The sequence below is a fragment of the Nerophis ophidion genome, linkage group LG18 (genome assembly GCF_033978795.1).
Source record: "Nerophis ophidion isolate RoL-2023_Sa linkage group LG18, RoL_Noph_v1.0, whole genome shotgun sequence".
NCBI classification, from domain to species: domain Eukaryota; kingdom Metazoa; phylum Chordata; class Actinopteri; order Syngnathiformes; family Syngnathidae; genus Nerophis; species Nerophis ophidion.
This window is the reverse complement of record NC_084628.1, coordinates 16,776,687-16,798,614: the sequence shown is the minus strand read 5'-3', so window position 1 is coordinate 16,798,614 and position 21,928 is coordinate 16,776,687. Positions and strand designations below refer to the sequence as shown.

Here is a 21,928-nt window from a genome sequence, read left to right as displayed (position 1 = left end):
AAGCTATTAGCCTTTAGCCACACAAACACAGCCGGTGTTTCCTTGTTTAAACTTCCCGAAGGTGAAGCTTTACTATGGAACAGAGCGGTCAAGTGAACATGGATCCCGACCACATGTCAACCGGCAGTTTTCGGTGAGAAAATTGTGGTAGTAAGTCGGCTCTTACCGGAGACATCGGCGGAGCCTGCGTCCTGCTGCAGCTGCGTGACTTCCCTCAGAGACACTGGCGGTCAACACACCCGTGGCCACACCCCTCCGACTTACATGGTACCATATAATCTCACTAAAACACTAGCAACACAATAGGCAGATAAGGGATTTTCCAGAATTATCCTAGTAAATGTGTCTAAAAACATCTGAATCGCTCCCACTGCAATCGCCTTTTTTTCCTTCTAGTGCTTCACTCTAACTTTCCTCATCCACAAATCTTTCATTCTCGCTCAAATTAATGGGGAAATCGTCGCTGTGAGGAGCCCTACAACCCGTGACGTCACTCGCACATCGTTTGCTACTTCCGGTAAAGGCAAGGCTTTTCATTAGCGACCAAAAGTTGCTAACTTTATCGTCGATGTTCTCTAATAAATCCTTTCAGCAAAAATATGGCAATATTGCGAAATGATCAAGTATGACACATAGAATGGGCCTGCTATCCCCGTTTAAATAAGAAAATCTAATTTCAGTAGGCCTATAAAACCCTGACATCCAATACAAGAGCTGTTTCCAAAAATCTGCCTTTAGAAACAATAACACTCACTTTGAATTGTAATACCACAACATGTAGAAGAATACAACTAATTACTTTTTTTTAAAAAGTACTGTAGGGCCAAAGATCCCCAAACTGACGGAGCGATGGAGCGGGAACCACTACCGGTATAAGATTTTCTGAAGGTACTTTGTTATTGTAAAACAATAAGGCATAGAAATAATACAATCATTCGTTAGCTGGCAACTAGCTCTTTAATGGCTAGCCAACAACTAGTTTGCTAATGGCTAGGTAACAACTAGGTTGCTAATCGGTAGCTGGAAACTAACAAGCTTATCCGTAGCTGAGAACTAGTTTACTAATAATTAGCCCACAACTAACATCCTAATTGCTAGGTAACAACTAGCATGTTCACCAATAGCTGGTTAAAAGTTAACTGGGAACTTACACGCAAATCACTAGCTGGTAACTAGTTTGTTAATCACTGGCTGCCAACTATCATGGTAATAGCTAGCTAACACCTAGTTTGCTAATCGCTGGCTGGCAACTAGCTTGTGAATCGCTAGTTGACGCCTAGCTGGGTAAAAGTTAACTGGGAATTAATCACTAGGAAACAATTAGTTTGCTAATTCCTAGGTCACAACTAGCACGCTAATTGATCGCTGGCAACTAACACGCTAATCACTGGCTGGCACCTAGCCTGCTAAATGCTAACTGGGAACTAGCATGAAAAAACTAGCTGGCAACTAGTTTGTAAATCACTAGCTGGCAAAAATCATACTAAACGCTAGCTAACAACTAGTTTGCTACTCCCTAGCTGGCAACCATCATGCTAATTGCAAGCTGGTAACTAGCGCATGAGTCACAACTTGTTTGCTAATGGCTTGCTGCCAACTAGCATCCCAATCACTTGCTAAAATCTAGTTGACTAATCAATAGCTAACAACTCCCTTACTAATCACTGGCTGGCAACCATCACGCTAATTGTTAGCTGGTAACCAACACACTGATCAATAGGTAACAACTAGCACGTTAATTACTAGCTGGCAACTAGTTCACTAAGCACTAGTTGGCACTTAGCTTGCTAAACACTTACTGGCAACTAGCGCATGAGTCACTCGTTGGTAACAAGTTTGCTAATCATTAGCCCACAACTTGTTTGCCAATGGCTCGCTGCCAACTAGCATGCCAATCACTTGCTAAAAACTAGTTGACTAATCAATAGCTAACAACTACCTTGCTAATCACTGGCTGGCAAGTAGCATAGTCATTTTCTAGCTCGCAACTAGCACGCTAATTCTTAGCTAACAACATTTTTTGATGACACACACATATATATATATATATATATATATATATATATATATATATATATATATATATATATATATATATATATATATACATACATAGTTGTGGTCAAAAGTTGACATAAACTTGTAAAGAACATAATGTTATGGCTGTCTTGAGTTTCTAATAATAGCTCAATTTTTCAAGCACACAGACAAAGATAAGACCTTCTGGAGGAAAGTTCTGTGGTCGGATGAAAGAAAAATTTAGCTGTTTGGCCACAATACCCAGCAATATGTTTGGAGGAGAAAAGGGGAGGCCTTTAATCCTAGGAAAACCATTCCTACCGTCAAGCATGGTGGTGATAGTATTATGCTCTGGGCCTATTTTGCTGCCAATGGAACTGGTGCTTTAAATGGGACAATGAAAAAGGAGGATTACCTCCAAATTCTTCAAGACAACTTAAAATCATCAGCCCAGAGGTTGGGTCTTGGGCGCAGATGGGTGTTCCAACAGGGCAATGACCCCAAACACACGTCAAAAGTGGTAAAGGAATGGCTAAATCCAGCTTGAATTAAGGTTTTAGAATGGCCTTCCCAGAGTCCTAACTTAAAAGTGTGGACAATGCTGAAGAAACAAGTCCATGTCAGAAAACCAACAAATTTAGCTGAACTGCACAAATTGAGTGGTCAAAAATTCCACCAGAAGCTTGTGGATGGCTACCAACAGTGCCTTATTGTAATGAAACTTGCCAAGTGACATGAAACCAAATAGTAACATTGCTGTATGTATACTTTTGGTATAGATTTGGTCACATGTTCAGTGGACCCATAACAAATTCATAAAAGAAGCAAACTTCATGATTTTTTTTTTTTGGACCAACAAGTATGTGCTCCAATGACTCTATCACAAAAAAATAACAGTTGTAAAAAGGATTGGAAACTCAAGACAGCCATGACATTACGTTATTTACAAGTGTATGTCCACTTTTGACCACGACTTTTTTCTTTTTAAACTTGATTGATTGATACTTTTATTAGTAGATTGCACAGTTCAGTACATATTCCGTACAATTGACCACTAAATGGTATCACCCGAATAAGTTTTTCAACTTGTTTAAGTAGGAGTCCACGTTAATCTATTTATGGTCTGTATGTATGTATGTATGTATGTGCTGTATGTATTAGTTGAAGACTACGACTTTAAAGAAAATTATCGAAGGCATTCTTGTAGTATGACTTTAAAAAAACATATGAGTACTTGAGCAAAGTTTCCATCAATTCAATTAGCACTTAAAATAAGAAGTATAATTGCTGGCATGTGGAATAACTTCTTGCAGTGGGCACACGTCACCTCTTGATGTCCTCCAGCCTATCCCACTCGTGATCGATGTAAGCCTTCAGCTCGTCGATCAGCTTCCTCTCCACGCTGATCGCCTGCCGCACGTTGAGCAGCGACGTGAACATCTCGCCCACGCACACCGGAACCACGCTGCCGGTCGAGAAGAGCAGACAACCCCACAGGAGGCAAACACACTTCATCTCTAGAAATTAACACACACGCACACACACGTACAAAATGCGTGGAGGTCTTTTTCAAGAAGGCTGAGGTCCACTCCACTCACGACCCACCCTCTCACTTCCACGACCGCATCACTTGCTGCAGCTAATGGACATGCACGCATGCAGAGGGTGCTCATATGACACCTAAACTACAATACTACGCTTATTTTAACTATGAGGGAATAAAAACAATGACCTCACATACATAAATAAAAACGATGCATCATTCATTTAGAAACACGCGTCTTCACATTTGTAATTGGACACACAGCGACACCTGCAGGACGTGAAGGGAGCACAGGTACATATATATATATATATATATATATATATATATATGTATATATATATATATATATATATATATATATATATATATATATATATATATATATATATATATATATTCTGAAAGTGATTGAAAAGAAAACATGCTTTGTAACATTAAAATGCATTTGAACATAAAAAGGTGATTGATTGATCTTGATTGATTGAAACTTTGATTAGTATATTGCACAGTTCAGTACATATTCCGTACAATTAGCCACTAAATGGTAACACCCGGATTAGTTTTTCAACTTGTTTAAGTCGGGGTCCACGTTAATCAATTCATGGTTTGTGTTGAGATCCGCTTTTTGGATCCTCCACATATTATTGTTTATTGTTCCATTTTTATTTTCACTCTCCATCGGATCCTATTATTTCCTGTTTAGTCGGTCACCATGGTAGCTTATCAGTTTCACCTGTTACTCACGGCCCTGCACACCTGTCCTCACTAATCACCTGCCTTATATAAGCCTGCATCTTTTGTTGTTCAGTCTGGGATCCAAATTTGTTCTTACACAACGGTACGTCTGCTTTGCACTTTTGCTTCCATGCAATTTCTGTATCATTCTCGCGAGCTCTCACGCTGTGCAATTTCATTCATTCTTAGCTCTCATGCTAAATGTTTTGTTTTCCCCTTTGTGTGCCTATGTGCCAGTTTAGTTTACTATTTGTTTATCCTGGCTTTCATGCTAGCGTCTTTTGTTTGCTTTTTCTTAGATCCAGTATTTTTGTTCTCTAGCACCTTTTGTTAAATAAATCATTAGTTCATACCTTTTGCTGTGCTCAATTTTCGACGCATCCTCGAGGGAATCGAACCCGGCATCACGATGCTGAACAGGCGTAACAGTGTGCATGATAATACAAGGTCAGCAGTACTAATAGCAAGTGAAATTAAGTTCTTAGGTCGCAGGACCTGCAAACTATTGAAACATGTATATGTTTCAGATTGATGATAAGAATGAGAAAAGAATGGGCATGCATGATATTACTATGGTATGACTAGTTTTTTTAACCAGTTATCGATGATTTGATGTACAAGAGATTGGCAACACTAAAATTGGCCCTAGTGTGTGAATGTGAGTGTGAATGTTGTCTGTCTATCTGTGTTGGCCCTGCGATGAGGTGGCGACTTGTCCAGGGTGTACCCCGCCTTCCGCCCGATTGTAGCTGAGATAGGCGCCAGCACCCCCCGTGACCCCAAAAGGGAATAAGCGGTAGGAAATGGATGGATGGATATTCTAATTTGTATTTCTATATCGCTTTTTTAACAATGGTCTCAAAGCGCTTTACATTGAGAAAGCCATAGATTTAAGCTTGGTCGTGGTAAGCTGCATTTATACCAATGAGGGCGGCACTGCATGGGGCAATATGGGTGTAGTGTCCTACAACAGCAGCGACTCGGATGGTTTACAAAACGGTCTGAATAAACATTGTTCAATGCTTGGCTAAATACATATTAGTATTTATATCTGACCTCACCTTGGAACAAAACGTAGATGTTCGACCAGTTTGTCTTGGCTTCCTTGTCCACTAATTGTCCCGACCTCGTTATTAGTGCTGAATACATAATAAATCATAAAAGCATCTTAATACTATCAGGGTTTTGAATGCTGTCTTTTAATGTCATCATTATTTTGTAGGAAGTTTTGATAAATGATGCCACATGTAAATCAACGCACTCCTATTGTTACGATCCGCTGCTCCTTCGTGCCTAGTGTTTGTGTGCCGTTTGTTATTCCTATCCTCCATACTAGCGCCATTTGTTTACCTTTTTCTATTAGCACCAGTGTTTTTGTTCTAGCCTGTTTTGAGTTTATCCAGCCATCCATTTTCTACCGCTTAATCCCTTTTTGGGGCCGCGGGGGGCGCTGGCGCCTATCTCAGCTACAATCGGGCGGAAGGCGGGGTACACCCTGGACAAGTCGCCACCTCATCACAGGGCCAACACAGATAGACAGACAACATTCACACTCACATTCACACACTAGGGCCAATTTAGTGTTGCCAATCAACCTATCCCCAGGTGCATGTCTTTGGAAGTGGGAGGAAGCTGGAGTACCCGGAGGGAACCCACGCATTCACGGGGAAAACATGCAAACTCCACACAGAAAGATCCCGAGCCTGGATTTGAACCCAGGACTGCAGGACCTTCGTATTGTGAGGCAGACGCACTAACCCCTCTCCCACCGTGAAGCCCTGTTTTGAGTTTAATAAATCTTTATTTCTCACCTTTTGCTGTGTTCTTGCCGACGCATCCATGGAGGAACAAATCTGGCATCGTTATGCCACACAGTCCTCACATCTATTTTAAAACTGCATTTCACAATGCGGTTAAAAATATTAATTTAGTTGGTGCATGGACCCCAAAACAGCACAATTTTAACATATAACATGTCTTTTAAAAAGCAAAACAAACGTTTGGATCGGAAACATAGTATGAAAAAAAACACAATAGAATATACTACAGACATCGACAGTAGTTTTATGAAGTGATGTAATATTCATGTGTTACTATGTGGCCTCATTTGGTTGCATTTGGAGTCACGATACGGAACTTATTAGCAAGCAACTTAAAAAAAAGACATAACATTTTAATAAACCCTATATTATTAAATGCAGAATGTGCTAGTATTCTTAAATATGTCGTACTGAAAGCTACCTTTTTTTTTTGGAAAACAGAACAAAGTCTTTAGTGCACCACACGTAAACAAAAACGACTATTGGCTCACATTCAAATCATTTGGGTTTTCCCCTCAAAGCCTTCTATGTTCAGAGACTTCCTCCCTGAATTTGTGAAAAATAACAAACTCAGGGAGGAAGTCTCTGTACGTAGATATTAATGATAAGAAAGCGAACAATATCAATGTAATCACTTTGTATCATTTTGAACTGACACCACACTCTTAATAGTATCAATTATTCCTTCGTCATATAGGAGCTTTAGCGGTTAACGGTGTGTGTGTATGTGTGCGTGTGGAAGGAAAATGAGTGTGTTAACAAAAAATTATAAAAAAGAGTCAAGAGGTAAAAGAGCTTCATGGAGTAGAAAGTGACAAGAGAAATGTGATCTCTGAGTTCTAGGCAGCGCTCAAACTGCAGCGTGTGTCCTCCCCACCACAAATGATGCGCGTTTTTTTTTTTTATGACAAATGCATTTAATAATGTGTTATGTTATTGTGTGGACTTCTTCATGCAGAAAGTGGACACACTGTAGAAATAACTTGCAAAACAGCACGTTATATGGGAGACCATCCTGCACATAAGTACTTAGATCAGGTCTGTCAAACTGGCTTTCATTGAAGGCCAGATCGCCGTTATGACTGCCCTTATAAAAGTAAATATATATAAATAGTAATCAATGAATGAATGGATGATATTTATATCACACTTTGTATGATACCCCATGATCGTACTACTCAACTGGCTTTGCATTTGATTATATTTATGTTAATGACTTGTTGCAAAATCATAAGACAGGGTGACAAGCAGATGTTAAAGCATTTTCTTTTTATTTTACCCAAACATTTTTGCAATATAAGTTAGTATATATGCATACTTACATATACAATAGGCACACAATTGCATACAGAACTAACAAATACATTTAGTAGGAAAGATAACATGCTTTATTGACGCACATGATATTGTACTATTCCATTATTCTCCAACACGATGTATAATGGTGTTATTGTTGTGTTATGTTCTTTGTCTATGCATAGATCAATCATATGTGCACAATATGTATTATCTATTGCTCTTTTTTTTTTTTTTTCTTGGTGTCTTGCAGCTCTGTGCTCTTTTTAATGTATGTTGTGTCCCTCATGTTCTTTACTGTTTTCATCTTATGTGTTTTTACCTTATTGTTGTGGGCTTTTCTAATCGGCGCTGCAACCACACAATTTCCCCTTTGTGGGATGAACCAAGTCTATTCAATCTTATCCTGGGCTCACATAAAACGGGCCTTTAGTCTAACACACCTGCGACTTTGATCATGAACTCTCACAATTGTGTAATTGTCAGTGAAACTCTTGCAGAATTGTGTGCACACGGCTTATTTTTAACAGAGGAACACTCAATGAAAAATGCTGACTGGGTGCAACAAGACCTGTGGGGTTAAATGTCACATCATCATCGTCAGAGTTGATGAAAGTCATTATGTACATACGAGATATGTGACAATAGACAGGTGCGTGCCTTTGCAAAATCATGTCCAACTGACTGAATTTACCAGAGGTGCACTCCAATAAAGCTGTACAGGAACATGTCAGGGATGATCAGCTAAAACAGGCTCACTTTTAAAATTCATGACAAAGGCTGTAAACACTTATGTACAAACCCCGTTTCCATATGAGCTGAGAAATTGTGTTAGATGAAAATATAAACGGAATACAATGATTTGCAAATCATTTTTGGACTCTTGAATGACAGAAGCTCAACATAAAACAAGAATGGGAAACAATTCCACTTTCAAAGCTTCAACAATTAGTTTCCTCAGTTCCCAAACGTTTATTGAGTGTTGTTAAAAGAAAAGGTGATGTAACACAGTGGTGAACATGCCCTTCCCCAACTACTTTGGCACGTGTTGCAGCCATGAAATTCTAAGTTAATTATTTGCAGAAAAAAATAAGGTTTATGAGTTTGAACATCAAATATCTTGTCTTTGTAGTGCATTCATTTGAATATGGGTTGAAAAGGATTTGCAAATCATTGTATTCCGTTTATATTTACATCCAACCCAATTTCCTAACTCATATTGAAACAGGGTTTGTACATGGGATGTATTGCTTTTTGTATACATTTGCAAAAATATTTTAAAAAAAACTTCATTATGGGGTATTGTTTGTAAAATATTGAGGACAAAGATGATGTGATTCCATTTTGGAATAAGGCTGTAACATTACAAACTGTGTAAAATAATAAAGCGCTGTGAATACTGTCCGGATGCAATGTTTGTTTATTAGTGTCGTTTGCAGCGTATAACTGCATTGCGTCACCATGGAAGCAGGAAATATGACAAACGTGTGTTGGTGAAGGCAGAATTGAAGAAAGTGCCAAGTTGGCTGTCTCAGGTCCGGACCTGGAGGTTTGCCTTCTGAAAGCAGCAATTAAAGGTCTTCCTGATGTAGCCTCGTAGGCTCTGATCGCGGAAACCGTAAATGAGTGGGCTGAGAAAGCGGGGGATTACCATGAAGCAGAAGTAGTTAAAAAAGGCCACGTCCTGTTTGGACCAGTGATCGTGCAGCTGGATAAAGTTCACGGTGATGGGATACAAGAAGGCCAGCATGCAGAGCAGCAGCTGGAAGGCGTGCAGCATCACCGTGTGCATGGCACGGCCCACAGAGGCCCGGTCCTGCCTCATCTTTCTGGTCTCCAGCAGGATTCGCACGTAGGTGAAGAGGACGATGACGGCCACCAAGGAGAAGAAAGACACGTGGACGCCGACCTTAAGGATGGTCTGCGTCGGGGAGGAGTTAATATCGAAGTTTTTGCACAAATGCAGCGTGGTGAGGATGTCCTCGGCGGGGTCGGGCTGCCGTATTGAGAACATAGCGATGGGGAAGATGCAGCTTAAGATTAAAAGGGACAGGACCATCACCCAGAGTCGGTCCGAGCGCCACATGGCTGGCCGGTGCAGGGGATAAACGATGGCCACGTAGCGCTCTAAAGACATGGCGGCCAGGATCAGGGGCGTGTTCTGGAAGGTGACGAGGGAGACAAACAGCAAGGGGGCGCAGTACACCACGGCCAGCGTCACCCGGCCCATAGAGAGGAGAAAGAGCAGCACGGAGAAGAACAGCTGTAGCGTGTCGTTGACGAGCATGCAGGCGAAGAGGGTGTAGCGGGACTTCTCCAGGAAGTGGCGGTGGGAGGCGAAGATGTAGAGCATGACGATGATGCAGCACAGGAAGACGCAGAAGAAAGGGGTGACCGCGCACACCTTGATGATGACGGAGAGGCTGCCGTGGGAGGTGGTGCTGAGGGACAGGTTGTGAGGCTGCATTATTTGCAGCGCAGATGAGCCCACCTGTCAGAGACCACATCTTCAGCATGATAATGTTACACAACAATGAAAGGCAGTAAAACAAAAAACAGTAAGTGAGTACACATGTCACGCTTCAGAACTCACCTTGTCAACATGAGGTGTATCCTCAGTCGGAATCGTCTCAGGGATGCGTGCACGCTTTTAAATGGTGTCCTCATTACTTTTATGATAGTACAGCCCTATTGCCTCAGAGATGCTTAATGTACACGCTTGCGTCATAAAGCATAATTGTTCTCATTTACATAGCGGCAGAAAGGAGCCCAACTGCAAACTTCCAAGCAATGTTTAAAACAACAACAACAACCAGATAATGCATTAAAGATGCAATTTGTGTGCTTTTTCATATTTATGTTTTCTGGGAGAAAAAAAACATGTAAATGCCAACATAATGTTAATAAAGTCCAACATAATCCTGCTTTGATGCAGGCCTCAAATTTTAACTTATGGTCAAGTGTTGCCTTCAAGGAGGGCTCATATTTTAGGGAACCAAAGCAAACATTTTCTTTTGATGCACATATATATACAAACGCACATATATGTATATGTGTGTGTATATATATATATATATATATATATATATGATAAATGGGTTGTACTAGTATAGCGCTTTTCTACCTTCGAGGTACTCAAAGCGCCTTGACACTACTTCCACATTTGCCCATTCACACACACATTCACACACTGATGGAGGGAGCTGCCATGCAAGGCTCTAACCAGCACCCATCAGGAGCAAGGGTGAAGTGTCTTGGTCAGGACACAACGGACGTAACGAGGTTGGTACTAAGTGGGGATTTGAACCAGGGACCCTTGGTTATATGTTATATATATACATATAAACATATACATATATATATAAAAACCCCGTTTCCATATGAGTTGGGAAATTGTGTTAGATGTAAATATAAACAGAATACAATGATTTGCAAAATCTTTTCAACTCATATTCAATTGAATGCACTACAAAGACAAGATATTTGATGTTCAAACTCAAACTTTATTTTTTATTCTTTGCAACACATGCCAAAATAGTTGGGAAAGGGCATGTTCACCTCTGTGTTACATCACCTTTTCTTTTTAACAACACTCAATAAACGTTTGGGAACTGAGGAAACTAATTGCTGAAGCCTTATGTGGGCCTACCGAGGATGGCGTAGTGGTTTGTGTTGTCGTTTGTGCAGCCCTATGAGACACTAGTGATTTAGGGCTTTATAAATAAACATTGATTGATTGAAGCTTTGAAAGTAGAATTCTTTCCCATTCTTGTTTTATGAAGAGCTTCAGTCATTCAACAGTCCGGGGTCTCCGCTGTCGTATTTTACGCTTCATAATGCACCACACATTTTCGATGGGAGACAGGTCTGTACTGCAGGCGGGCCAGGAAAGTACCCGCACTCTTTTTTTACAAAGCCACGCTGTTGTAACACGTGCTGAATGTGTCTTGGCGTTGTCTTGCTGAAATAAGCAGGGGCGCCCATGAAAAAGACGGCACTTAGATGGCAGCATATGTTGTTCCAAAACCTGTATGCACCTTTCAGCATTAATGGTGCCTTCACAGATCTGGGCAATAATGCACCCCCATACCATCACAGATGCTGGCTTTTGAACTTTGCGTTGATAACAGTCTGGATGGTTCGCTTCCCCTTTGGTCCGGATGACACGATGTTGAATATGTCACATGTTGTTGGTGATGAACCCCAAAATGCAGAGATGACAGGCTTGGAAAATGAAAACATGGTTTTAACGTTTAAAAAAAATAAGGCAAGGAAAACACAAACCAGAAACCAGCAAACAGGGTCAGGAGTCGGGATCCAGGGAATTTCTCTCAGATTCCCCCCCAAAAAACGGCAGTCCACAGTAAACAGCAAACAATACTCCAGCACTCACTTGAGGGCAAGGCAGGTTTAAATAATGTCTCTGATTAGTGCTCAGGCAGCAGGTGAGCGGGTGAACACTAATCATAAGCAGGTGTAAATAATAAGTAACCATGGTAACTAAAACAAACAAGGGTGCACATAAAACAGGAACCGAAGGAGTCTTAGATTGAAAATAAAAAACATAATACAGACCACCGATCTTACAGAACCCCCCTCCACAACGACAGATACCAGATGTCCAAAACCAACAAAAACAAGATCAATAGTCATGGGAGGACAGGAGGGGGACTTTGCGGTGGGTCGCCAGACCAAGTGTCCCCGCAACCAGCGAGGGAGAGTCAGGTGGCGGCGACGTGTGGAATTCCGCTGCACCGGACGAGGCGGGCGACCCGGGAACGGCTAAATCTGTGGTTGACGAGGAGGTGGTTGCGTCGTCTTTGAGGCAGGCGTGGAAGCTGCGCGCGTTGTCCTCGCTGCAGGCGGCGTGGAGCTGCTACTGGCGGCGTTTGGCAGCGCTGGAGCTTGGCTTGGTGCTGGACTTGGACGTGGTGCTAGCCGTGGACTTGGTGCTACATTTGGTGCTAGCCGTGGACTTTGACTTGGTGCAGGTGGTCTAGCTGGGGGTTGCGGCTTGGCAGGCCGAAAGACTGGTGGTGGTGACCGGGCCGGAGGTTGCTGCCTAGTTGGGTGCAGCTGAGTCACCCCACTAGAACAGCACCCAGCCTAGCCCCCCCCTCAAGGGACGCATCCAAGACGTCCCCAAAGAGGACCACAGACGACAGGGATGGGTGGGAGGGAGCTTGAAAGGAGTCAAAACATCTCCTCCATTCGGCCATCGTTGCCAGCATTCCTTCAAGCTTCTCCGTTATAGATATCTCCGCGGGGTTCGTATTTGGCTGGAGTATTCTGTCACATGGTGTTGGTGACGAACCCCAAGATGCAGAGATGACAGGCTTGGAAAATGAAAACATGGTTTTAATGTTGAAAAAAATAAGGCATGGAAAACACAAACCAAAAACCAGCAAACACGGACAGGAGTCGGGATCCAGAGAATATCTCTCAGCTTCCAAAAAAAAAAGGCAGTCCACAGCAAACAGCAAACAATACTCCAGTACTCACTGGAGGGTAAAGCAGGTTTAAATAATGTCTCTGATTAGTGCTCAGGCAGCAGGTGAGGGGGTGAACACTAATTATAAGCAGGTGAAAATAATAAGTAACCATGGTAACTAAAACAAACAAGAGTGCACAAAAAACATGACACGAAGGAGTGTTAGATTGAAAATAAAAAACATAATACAGACCACCGATCTGACAGAATATTTCCAAAAACAATTTGAAATGTGGACTCGTCAGACCACAGAACACTTTTCCACTTTGCATCAGTCCATCTTAGATGATAACAGGCCCAGCGAAGCCGGCGGCGTTTCTGGATGTTGATAAATGGCTTTCGCTTTGCATAGTAAAGCTTTAACTTGCACTTACAAATGTAGCGACCAACTGTATTTAGTGACAGTGGTTTTCTGAAGTGTTCCTGAGCCCATGTGGTGATATCTTTTGGAGATTGATGTCGGTTTTGATACAGTGCCATCAGAAAGATCGAAGGTCACGGTCATTCAATGTTGGTTTCCGGCCTAGCCGCTTACGTGGAGTGATTTCTCCAGATTCTCTGAACCTTTTGATGATATTGTGGACCGTAGATGTTGAAATCTCTAAATTTCTTGCAATTGCACTTTGAGAAACGTTGTTCTTAAACTTTTAGACTATTTGCTCACGCAGTTGTGGACAAAGGGGTGTACCTCGCCCCATCCTTTCTTGTGAAAGACTGAGCATTTTTTGGGAAGCTGTTTTTATACCCAATCATGGCACCCACCTGTTCCCAATTAGCCTGCACACCTGTGGGATGTTCCAAATAAATGTTTGATGAGCATTCCTCAACTTTATCAGTATTTATTGCCACCTTTCCCAACTTCTTTGTCACGTGTCGCTGGCATCAAATTCTAAAGTTAATGATTATTTGCAAAAAAAAAAGTTTATTAGTTTGAACATCAAATATGTTGTCTTTGTAGCATATTCAACTACATATGGGTTGAAAATGATTTGCAAATCATTGTATTCCGTTTATATTTTATTTACATCTAACAATTTCCCAACTCATATGGGTACGGGGTTTGTATATAATGTACATACACATACGTTATACACATACGTTATACACATACATACATACATACATACATACATACATATATATATATATACACATACATACATACACACATATATATACATATATATTAGGGCTGTGAATCTTTGGGTGTCCCACGATTCGATTCAATATCAATTCTTTGGGTTACGATTCGATAATATATAGATTTTTTCGATTCGATTCGATTCTAGATTCAAAAAACGATATTTTTCCGATTCAAAACGATTCTGTATTCATTCAATACATAGGATTTCAGCAGGATCTACTCCAGTCTGCTGACATGCTAGCAAAGTAGTAGATAAAAAAAAAAAAAATTATAATTGTTAAGGACAATGTTTTATCAACTGATTGCAATAAGGTAAATTTGTTTTAACTATTAAACAAACCAAAAATATGACTTATTTTATCTTTGTGAAAATATTGGACACAGTGTGTTGTCAAGCTTATGAGATGTGAGACAAGTGTAAGCCCCTGTGACACTTTTTAAAAAATGTTTATAAATGTATAATGATAATGTCAATGAGGGATTTGTAATCACTGCTATGCTGAAATTATAACTAATATTGATACTGTTGTTGATAATATTCATTTTTGTTTCACTACTTTTGGTTTGTTCTGTGTCGTGTTTGTGTCTCCTCAATTGCTCTGTTTATTGCTGGGTCAGGTTTGGTTTTGGAATTAGATTGCATTATGGTATTGCTGTGTAGTGGTTTGTTGAATTGATTAAAAAAATGAATAAATAAATGAAATAAAATTACAAATAAAAAAAATTAAAAAATCGATTTTTTAAAAATGAGAATCGATTCTGAATCGCACAACGTATTCGAATCGATTTTTTCCCACACCCCTAATATATATATATATATACACACACACACATATATATACACACACACACATATATATATAGATATATACATACATATATATATATATATGCCCCTGCATCCTTTTTTCCAGCATTAGGCTCTTTCATATTCGCAGGGACTAAGACATTCATACTACAGGTGTGCGTTGTTCCCCCCACTAATGGAGCCAAATCACCAGATAAAGTGCTCCAGTGCATAAACATGCTTGGACCTGGCTAAAGATGTCGCCGCACGTAAACACAACAGTGAAAAAACATTGTGTTCATTCACTAATTAGAGGAACGTGACAAAACAACCCTTAAACGAAACGTATTCCGGTTGGATGAACGCATATGTTGACTGTGATGATGATGATGACGATGAAACTGTTCTGAGGCCATGTTTGAGCGGACTACACCGGCTGGGACTAGTACCATTCTGGCGAGTTCAATTCAGACCATAGAAGTCACCGCACTCAAGTTTCTGACAACTTGGCAATGTGTAGTTACAGCGTTCCAAAGTGTTCTGTATTTTAACGAAACTGTATTGAGATTACAGTAGCTGCTGCATATTTTTGATTTTAAGAAGAATATAAAAGGCTCCAGTACAGACAAACATCTCCGGAGCAGCCAATGTCCCCAGTTTCTCTATCTCTCTGTTTTAATAATTACCAGACAAGCTTATCATTAACGTCAAGCTGCTGGGAGGTTATTACGCAACCCTGATGTTCTCTAGTGTTTGCCAAACACATCGACTCTGCTGGGAGCGCCTCGCTTCTGCGTCACCGGTGGACGCACTGCTGGGGATTGAAGCACCGGGCCAAAACAAACTCTTGGAGCGAGGCTGGCAGTGCAAATATCACACACGACATTGCCAAACATCTGGCAAATAACTTTATTTTGTAAATCATTCAACTAAATTGTAATAAATATCTTCAGCTATGCCACCTTAAGATAAATGCTTTTTTTTTTTTTAGGAGGGAAAACAACCACTTCAGTAGGTGACATTTATGGAAAAGTCAGAAGTGATGTTTTTGAAAAATTCCACTTGGCAAAAAAAAAAAAGAAAGCTGACACAAATAAAAAATCAATTTTACTTGGTGAGACATCCTAAATTAAGAAATTAGCAGGACTTTTAAGCTTGAAACAAGGTTTTTATTCTTCTTTTCTTCTTTATTATTCTACTTCTTAAAATACCAGTAAGGTGGAACAACTAGTTGACTTTATATGCTCGGTGTTTCATTCATATGCACATATGCACGCATCCATTACTCAAAGTCCATCCATCCATTTTCTACCGCTTATTCCCTTTTGGGATCACGGGGGGCGCTGGCGCCTATCTCAGCTACAATCGGGCGGAAGGCGGGGTACACCCTGGACAAGTCGCCACCTCATCGCAGGGCCAACACAGATAGACAGACAACATTCACACTCACATTCACACACTAGGGCCAATTTAGTGTTGCCAATCAACCTATCCCCAGGTGCATGTCTTTGGAGGTGGGAGGAAGCCGGAGTACCCGGAGGGAACCCACGCAAACATGCAAACTCCACACAGAAAGATCCCGAGCCTGGATTTGAACCCAGGACTGCAGGACCTTCGTATTGTGAGGCAGACGCACTAACCCCTCTGCCACCGTGAAGCCTTACTCAAAGTCATTTTAGCAATGAGGAAAATCTGTGCACACGCGGGCCGGACTATTAAAATCATGGCACTAAAGCAAAAAATAAGACAATTCAGATTGTTTTCTTTGTCTTACTTTGGCCAAAAATAGAACAAACACATTCTGAAAATTATACAATCAAAATATAAAAAAAAAATACAAGCAGCGGAAAAGTTTAGATCCATGAAGGAAAGAAAAATGTGAATGATGTCAGGCTTGTCCGTGACAGTGTGGCCATGTTTTAGTTTTTCCTGTCTGTTTCCTGTCAGCGCTCTTATTTTGTCTGTTTCCTGTTTTTTTTTGCCTGAGCGCTGTTTCCCCTCAGCTGGCCACACCTGGTGTCAATCAGCCCACTTCTATTTGAACCTGTTTTGTCCTCCAGTCGAGTGCTGGTTTATTGGGTTTTGTATTGTCGCTTCTGACGTGTCGTTGCAGCGTAGCGGTAAGCTATATTTGGTAGCTTTGTGTAGCTTACTGTCTTTTGTTCCCTGCTTCCAATTTTGTTTGTTCATAGCCTAGTTTGTTATCCGCCTCGTGCGCGATTTTTTGTTTGTATCCTTTTGGTTTGTTTTTGTCTTAGTGTTTAATTAAATCATGTTTTCCTGCAAAATGCCTCCTTCCTTCTCTGCATCTTGGGGTTCATCAACAACAAACTGTGACAAATGAATGTTTATAACTGAATACATTTACATATTCATAAAAGATTTTTTTCTTTTTTATTATTTTTTAATCAATCAAGTAATGTTTGTGACAACCTTTTTCCAAAACACAATGTAGAGTTTTAGATGTAACAGGATAATGCATATATTGATAATTTGTTTTCAAAACGCTCACTAAAAAGTGGAACCCCAAAAATTTACTGTGGGACCCTATTGTCATGACATGATGGGGTCCCGGGGACTCCATTTTGAAAATTTCTAGCGCCGACTCTGATGGAGTATGCATCAGTGTTGCATTAGTGCTTGCAAAAAAGCAGCAGGCGGCTGTGGCCTGCGGGCCGGATCTAATACTAATCAAATATTATCACGGGGCCATAGATAATTAATTTGGCCCGCAAACCTTGACTTTGACACATAGACATTAGACCATATCCAATTATATTTACAATCCGCAAAGTATGTGAAACACAGGTGCCACAAATTCAGTCAGCCCCTCTGAATACCTTCGGCAATTTTTTGAGATTCTACGTCACGCAAAAATTGGAAAGAGATGTGCTGTTTATCATTCACAATCCTTATGTAAGACAAGAACACATATGTTTGGCTTTTTTTATGCATTTGAAATCGTAAATAAATAGCTAACAATTGATTCAATAGCTCAAGGTCCTCCGTTGCACTCATACTCTTAAAAATGTTCAGAAACTGCCAACAATTTTCCATTTATAAGTCATGACCTGAAAATTTACCAAGTATGAATGATATTGTTATTATAAGCGCCAACACAGATTGAAAAGTTTGTAAAATGAGTTTTTGCAGGTTGGTTTTTACTCGAGATGTGCGATAACGCCAATTTTCTTTCTGATCTGGTACCAGATAAAGTTCAGACTGTTATCGTAAATACCGATATTATGTGCAAATATACCCAATGTGTCTGCTAAAATTTAAAAGGTTTTGTATTTTCAAATAACATACTGTATCTGTCATGATCCGTTGCACGGATCATGTTTGTTTAGTTTTTTGACTACCTCTGTTCCTGTTTAGTGCACGCCTGGGTTTGTTTTAGTTGCCATGGGTGCAAATTAGTTTCACCTGCCTCTGATTAGTGTTCGGAACGCTCATATGCTCCCGGGCACTAATCAGAAAGCTTTCCTATTTCCTGTTTTTCACCACACACTGTCTGGCTTCCTTGTTTGTGCTATGCAACAGTTACGTTGCAGGATTTCTTGCTTTTTTGCTTGTGATTCCTGTGCTAAGTTTTACCTCAGATCCCCGTGTGATCGGCACACTTGCCTGATGTAGGAGAATAAATCATTGTCTTACCTGCACCTTACCTCCGGAGTTTCCGTCTGCATCCTGTGAGAACGACCCACTCAGTAAAATCCGACACCGACGTGATAATATCCATCTTAAAAAACATGAGGAAAAATTGGAATGCAATGAGAAACGTATTAATAATAACATACTTAGTCACCTATAACACAGAGTTGTGTCTTTAATCATATATAATATCTGTTTTTAGCTTCTTTTTTTTTTTACATTTTAAAAATGGCCCCCAATATTTTACTTTTCAGTATGTAGTTTAAGGTGGAAAAAGTTTGGACTGATTGATTGAAACTTTTATTAGTAGATTGCACAGTTCAGTACATATTCCGTACAATTGACCACTAAATGGTAACACCCGAATAAGATTTTCAACTTGTTTAAGTCGGGGTCCACGTTAATCAATTCATGGTAAAATCCTAGAAGACAAATTTAAAAGGTCTCAAATAAAAAAAAATGAAATAAGAAAAACATACAGTTTACTTTCTAAAAAAAATAAAACATAAATAAAAATAACCATTCATCCATCTATTTTCTACCGCTTGTCCCTTTTGGGGTTGAGGTGGTGGGGGACAGGGGGGAGGGGGTATGGGGGAGTTGGGGTTGGTGCTGGAGCCTATCTCAGCTGCATTTGAATTTAAAAAATAACAACCATAATAAACTCAGGGCATTCAATTAATCGCAACTGGACTCTTTGGTTTGTATTAGAATGTTAAAAATGTAACTGAACATTAATATTTTCGTCCAGGCAGAATTTTTGACAAACTAGTTTATGCAGTAATATTAATATTCTATATTTACTAGGAAAAAATAGAACAGTAAAAATGTAGGAAAAAAGAGCAAAAAATCTGTAAGTCATGAGAAAAAGCTGAAATGTTATAATAATTCATAATAATCCAACTTAAATTCTTAGTCACGTTATCATCTATATGTACAAAAATGAAACATCTGTTTTTTGTTTTTTTGTTTTTTTTTAAATAAGAACATTTCAAGATTACTTTTTCATATAAGGCCCTCGTTGAAAAAAGTTTGCACACCCCTGAACTAAAGTATCACAAGTATTCATATTTTGGTTTGAGAATCGATGTTTGAGCATCAAGATCTGGTATTGATGGTATCGCTATTTCTGTATCGATCCGCACATCACTAGTTTCGCGCTTAATTTCAATCAATCAATCAATCAATCAATCAATCAATGTTTATTTATATAGCCCTAAATCACAAATGTCTCAAAGGACTGTACAAACCATTATGACGACAACATCCTCGGAAGAACCCACAAAAGGGAAAGGAAAACTCACCAAAAGCAATGGATGTCAAGCGGGTCTAACATGATACTGTGAAAGTTCAATCCATAGTGGCTCCAACACAGCCGCGAGAGTTCAGTTCAAAGCGGATCCAAGACAGCAGCGAGAGTCCCGTCCACAGGAAACCATCTCAGCAGCGTAGAGATGTACCCAACCGATACAGGCGACCGGTCCATCCTGGGTCCCGACGAGCGGTCCATCCTGGGTCCCGACGAGCGGTCCATCCTGGGTCTCGACTCTGGACAGCCAGTACTTCATCCATGGTCATTGGACCGGACCCCCTCCACAAGGGAGGGGGGGGCATAGGAGAAAAAGAAAAGAAGCGGCAGAACAACTGGTCTAAAAAGGAGGTCTATTTAAAGGATAGAGTATACAGATGAGTTTTAAGGTGAGACTTAAATGCTTCTACTGAGGTAGCATCTCGAATTGTTACCGGGAGGGCATTCCAGAGTACTGGAGCCCGAACGGAAAACGCTCTATGTCGCTCTTTTGACGCCACAGTGCATTCTGCAGTTCTTATGTTATTGTCCATCCATCCATTTTCTACCGGTTGTCCCTTTCAGGGTCTAGGGTGTTGCTGGAGCCCATCTCAGCTGCATTCAGGCGGAAGGCGGGGTACACCCTGGACAAGTCACCACCTCATCACAGGGCCAACACAGATAGACAACATTCCCACACTAGGGCCAATTTTATTGTTGCCAATCAACCTATCCCCAGGTGCATGTCTTATGTTACTGACCATGTCAAAATAAAGTTCCATTTCCTGTTCTACGGTTATCATCACGTGTACATTTCTGTGACCGGCCTCACAAATAAGCGTGAAACTAGCCAAAGAAAATGTATCATGCACTGGATTCAGCGGGTGAAACCTTTCTATGCATATTGAGCTGATGAAGTCTCATGAGATATGCCGATGTCTTTTTTTTTTTTTCAAACTACATGCAACATAATATTTACCCTGAAAATCAGACTTAATGTACTGTAATAAAATAGCAGTAACTTTGCAGCAGTATTGTGAAGAGCAGTCAAAAAAAAAACATAAGGATTTGTTCACTCACTGGCTTCTTGTGGCCCCCTTTTTGGTTGTGTCAGGACTTGGAATAAGGACTGGACCCAGATGCAGAGAGGAAGTTCCAAACAGGGCTTTTAATTTGAAATGACTTTTAACCTCCAGAGCAAAAAGTATTTCGCATTAAATAATTAACAAAAACCCGCGGAAATAATTCCGGAAAAAGGTAATTCAAAAATTACTCCAAAAATAGGAGGAAACAACTAATAAAAGAACAAACTTACAATGAAGACATATCTACTATAAAAATAACATAAAGCGCTCCAACAGGAGGAAGACACAGACACAAAAAGGCTATACATATATACATAGATATATATATATATATATATATATATATATATATATATATATATATATATATATATATATATATATATATATACACACACATATATATATATACATATATATATATATATATATATATATATATATATATATATATACATATATACACACACATATATATATATATATATATATATATATAAATATATATATATATATATATATATATATATATATAAATATATATAAATATATATATAAATATATATATACATATATATATATATATATATATATATATATATATATATATATATATATATATATATACACTAAATACGGACAAAAAAAACCCACTCAATCTTAGAGGAAGAAAAGAAATCTAGAAAATAACACAAAAACTCACCAATTAGGTTGGACGAAGTCTAGGATAACAAAGGGCGCTCTAAGGAGGAAAAAGTAAACTCAAAATTACAGCAATTGATTTCTCGAACCAAAGAAAAAAAACAGGAATTAAGCAAGACAAGGGTATCGACATGGTCATGGACGCTAGAAACACACGTAAGCACGAGACGATCTGGCACAGAACAAGGGGAGGCATGAGCTTAAATAGAACATGAGGATAATGGGAAACAGGTGGAAACAATCAAGGGTCAGGGAGGACGTCAGACTGGTGACACAAGAGGAAGGGCCCGTGCAGGGGCGCCGAAAAGTGAAGTGAAGTGAATTATATTTATATAGCGCTTTTTCTCTAGTGACTCAAAGC

General features: G+C 39.8%; 2 protein-coding genes across 3 annotated transcripts in view; both read right to left on the bottom strand.

Annotated features, from left to right (window-relative positions):
- Window positions 1–3,645, bottom strand: part of p4ha3 (prolyl 4-hydroxylase, alpha polypeptide III) — a 36,282-nt gene extending 32,637 nt beyond the window's left edge. For both annotated transcript variants that reach the window (XM_061877343.1, XM_061877344.1), the window contains exon 1: window positions 3,347–3,645. In XM_061877343.1, coding sequence (XP_061733327.1) covers window positions 3,347–3,534 — 188 coding nt within the window. In that variant the 5' untranslated portion in view covers window positions 3,535–3,645. The remainder of the gene's footprint in view (window positions 1–3,346) is intronic.
- A 3,813-nt stretch (window positions 3,646–7,458) lies between these two features.
- or95a1 (odorant receptor, family 95, subfamily A, member 1) lies at window positions 7,459–9,980 on the bottom strand. Its single transcript, XM_061878381.1, has one exon. The coding sequence runs from the start codon at window positions 9,881–9,883 to the stop codon at window positions 8,948–8,950; it is 936 nt and encodes a 311-aa protein (XP_061734365.1). The 5' UTR covers window positions 9,884–9,980; the 3' UTR covers window positions 7,459–8,947.
- Window positions 9,981–21,928: the final 11,948 nt, after the last annotated feature.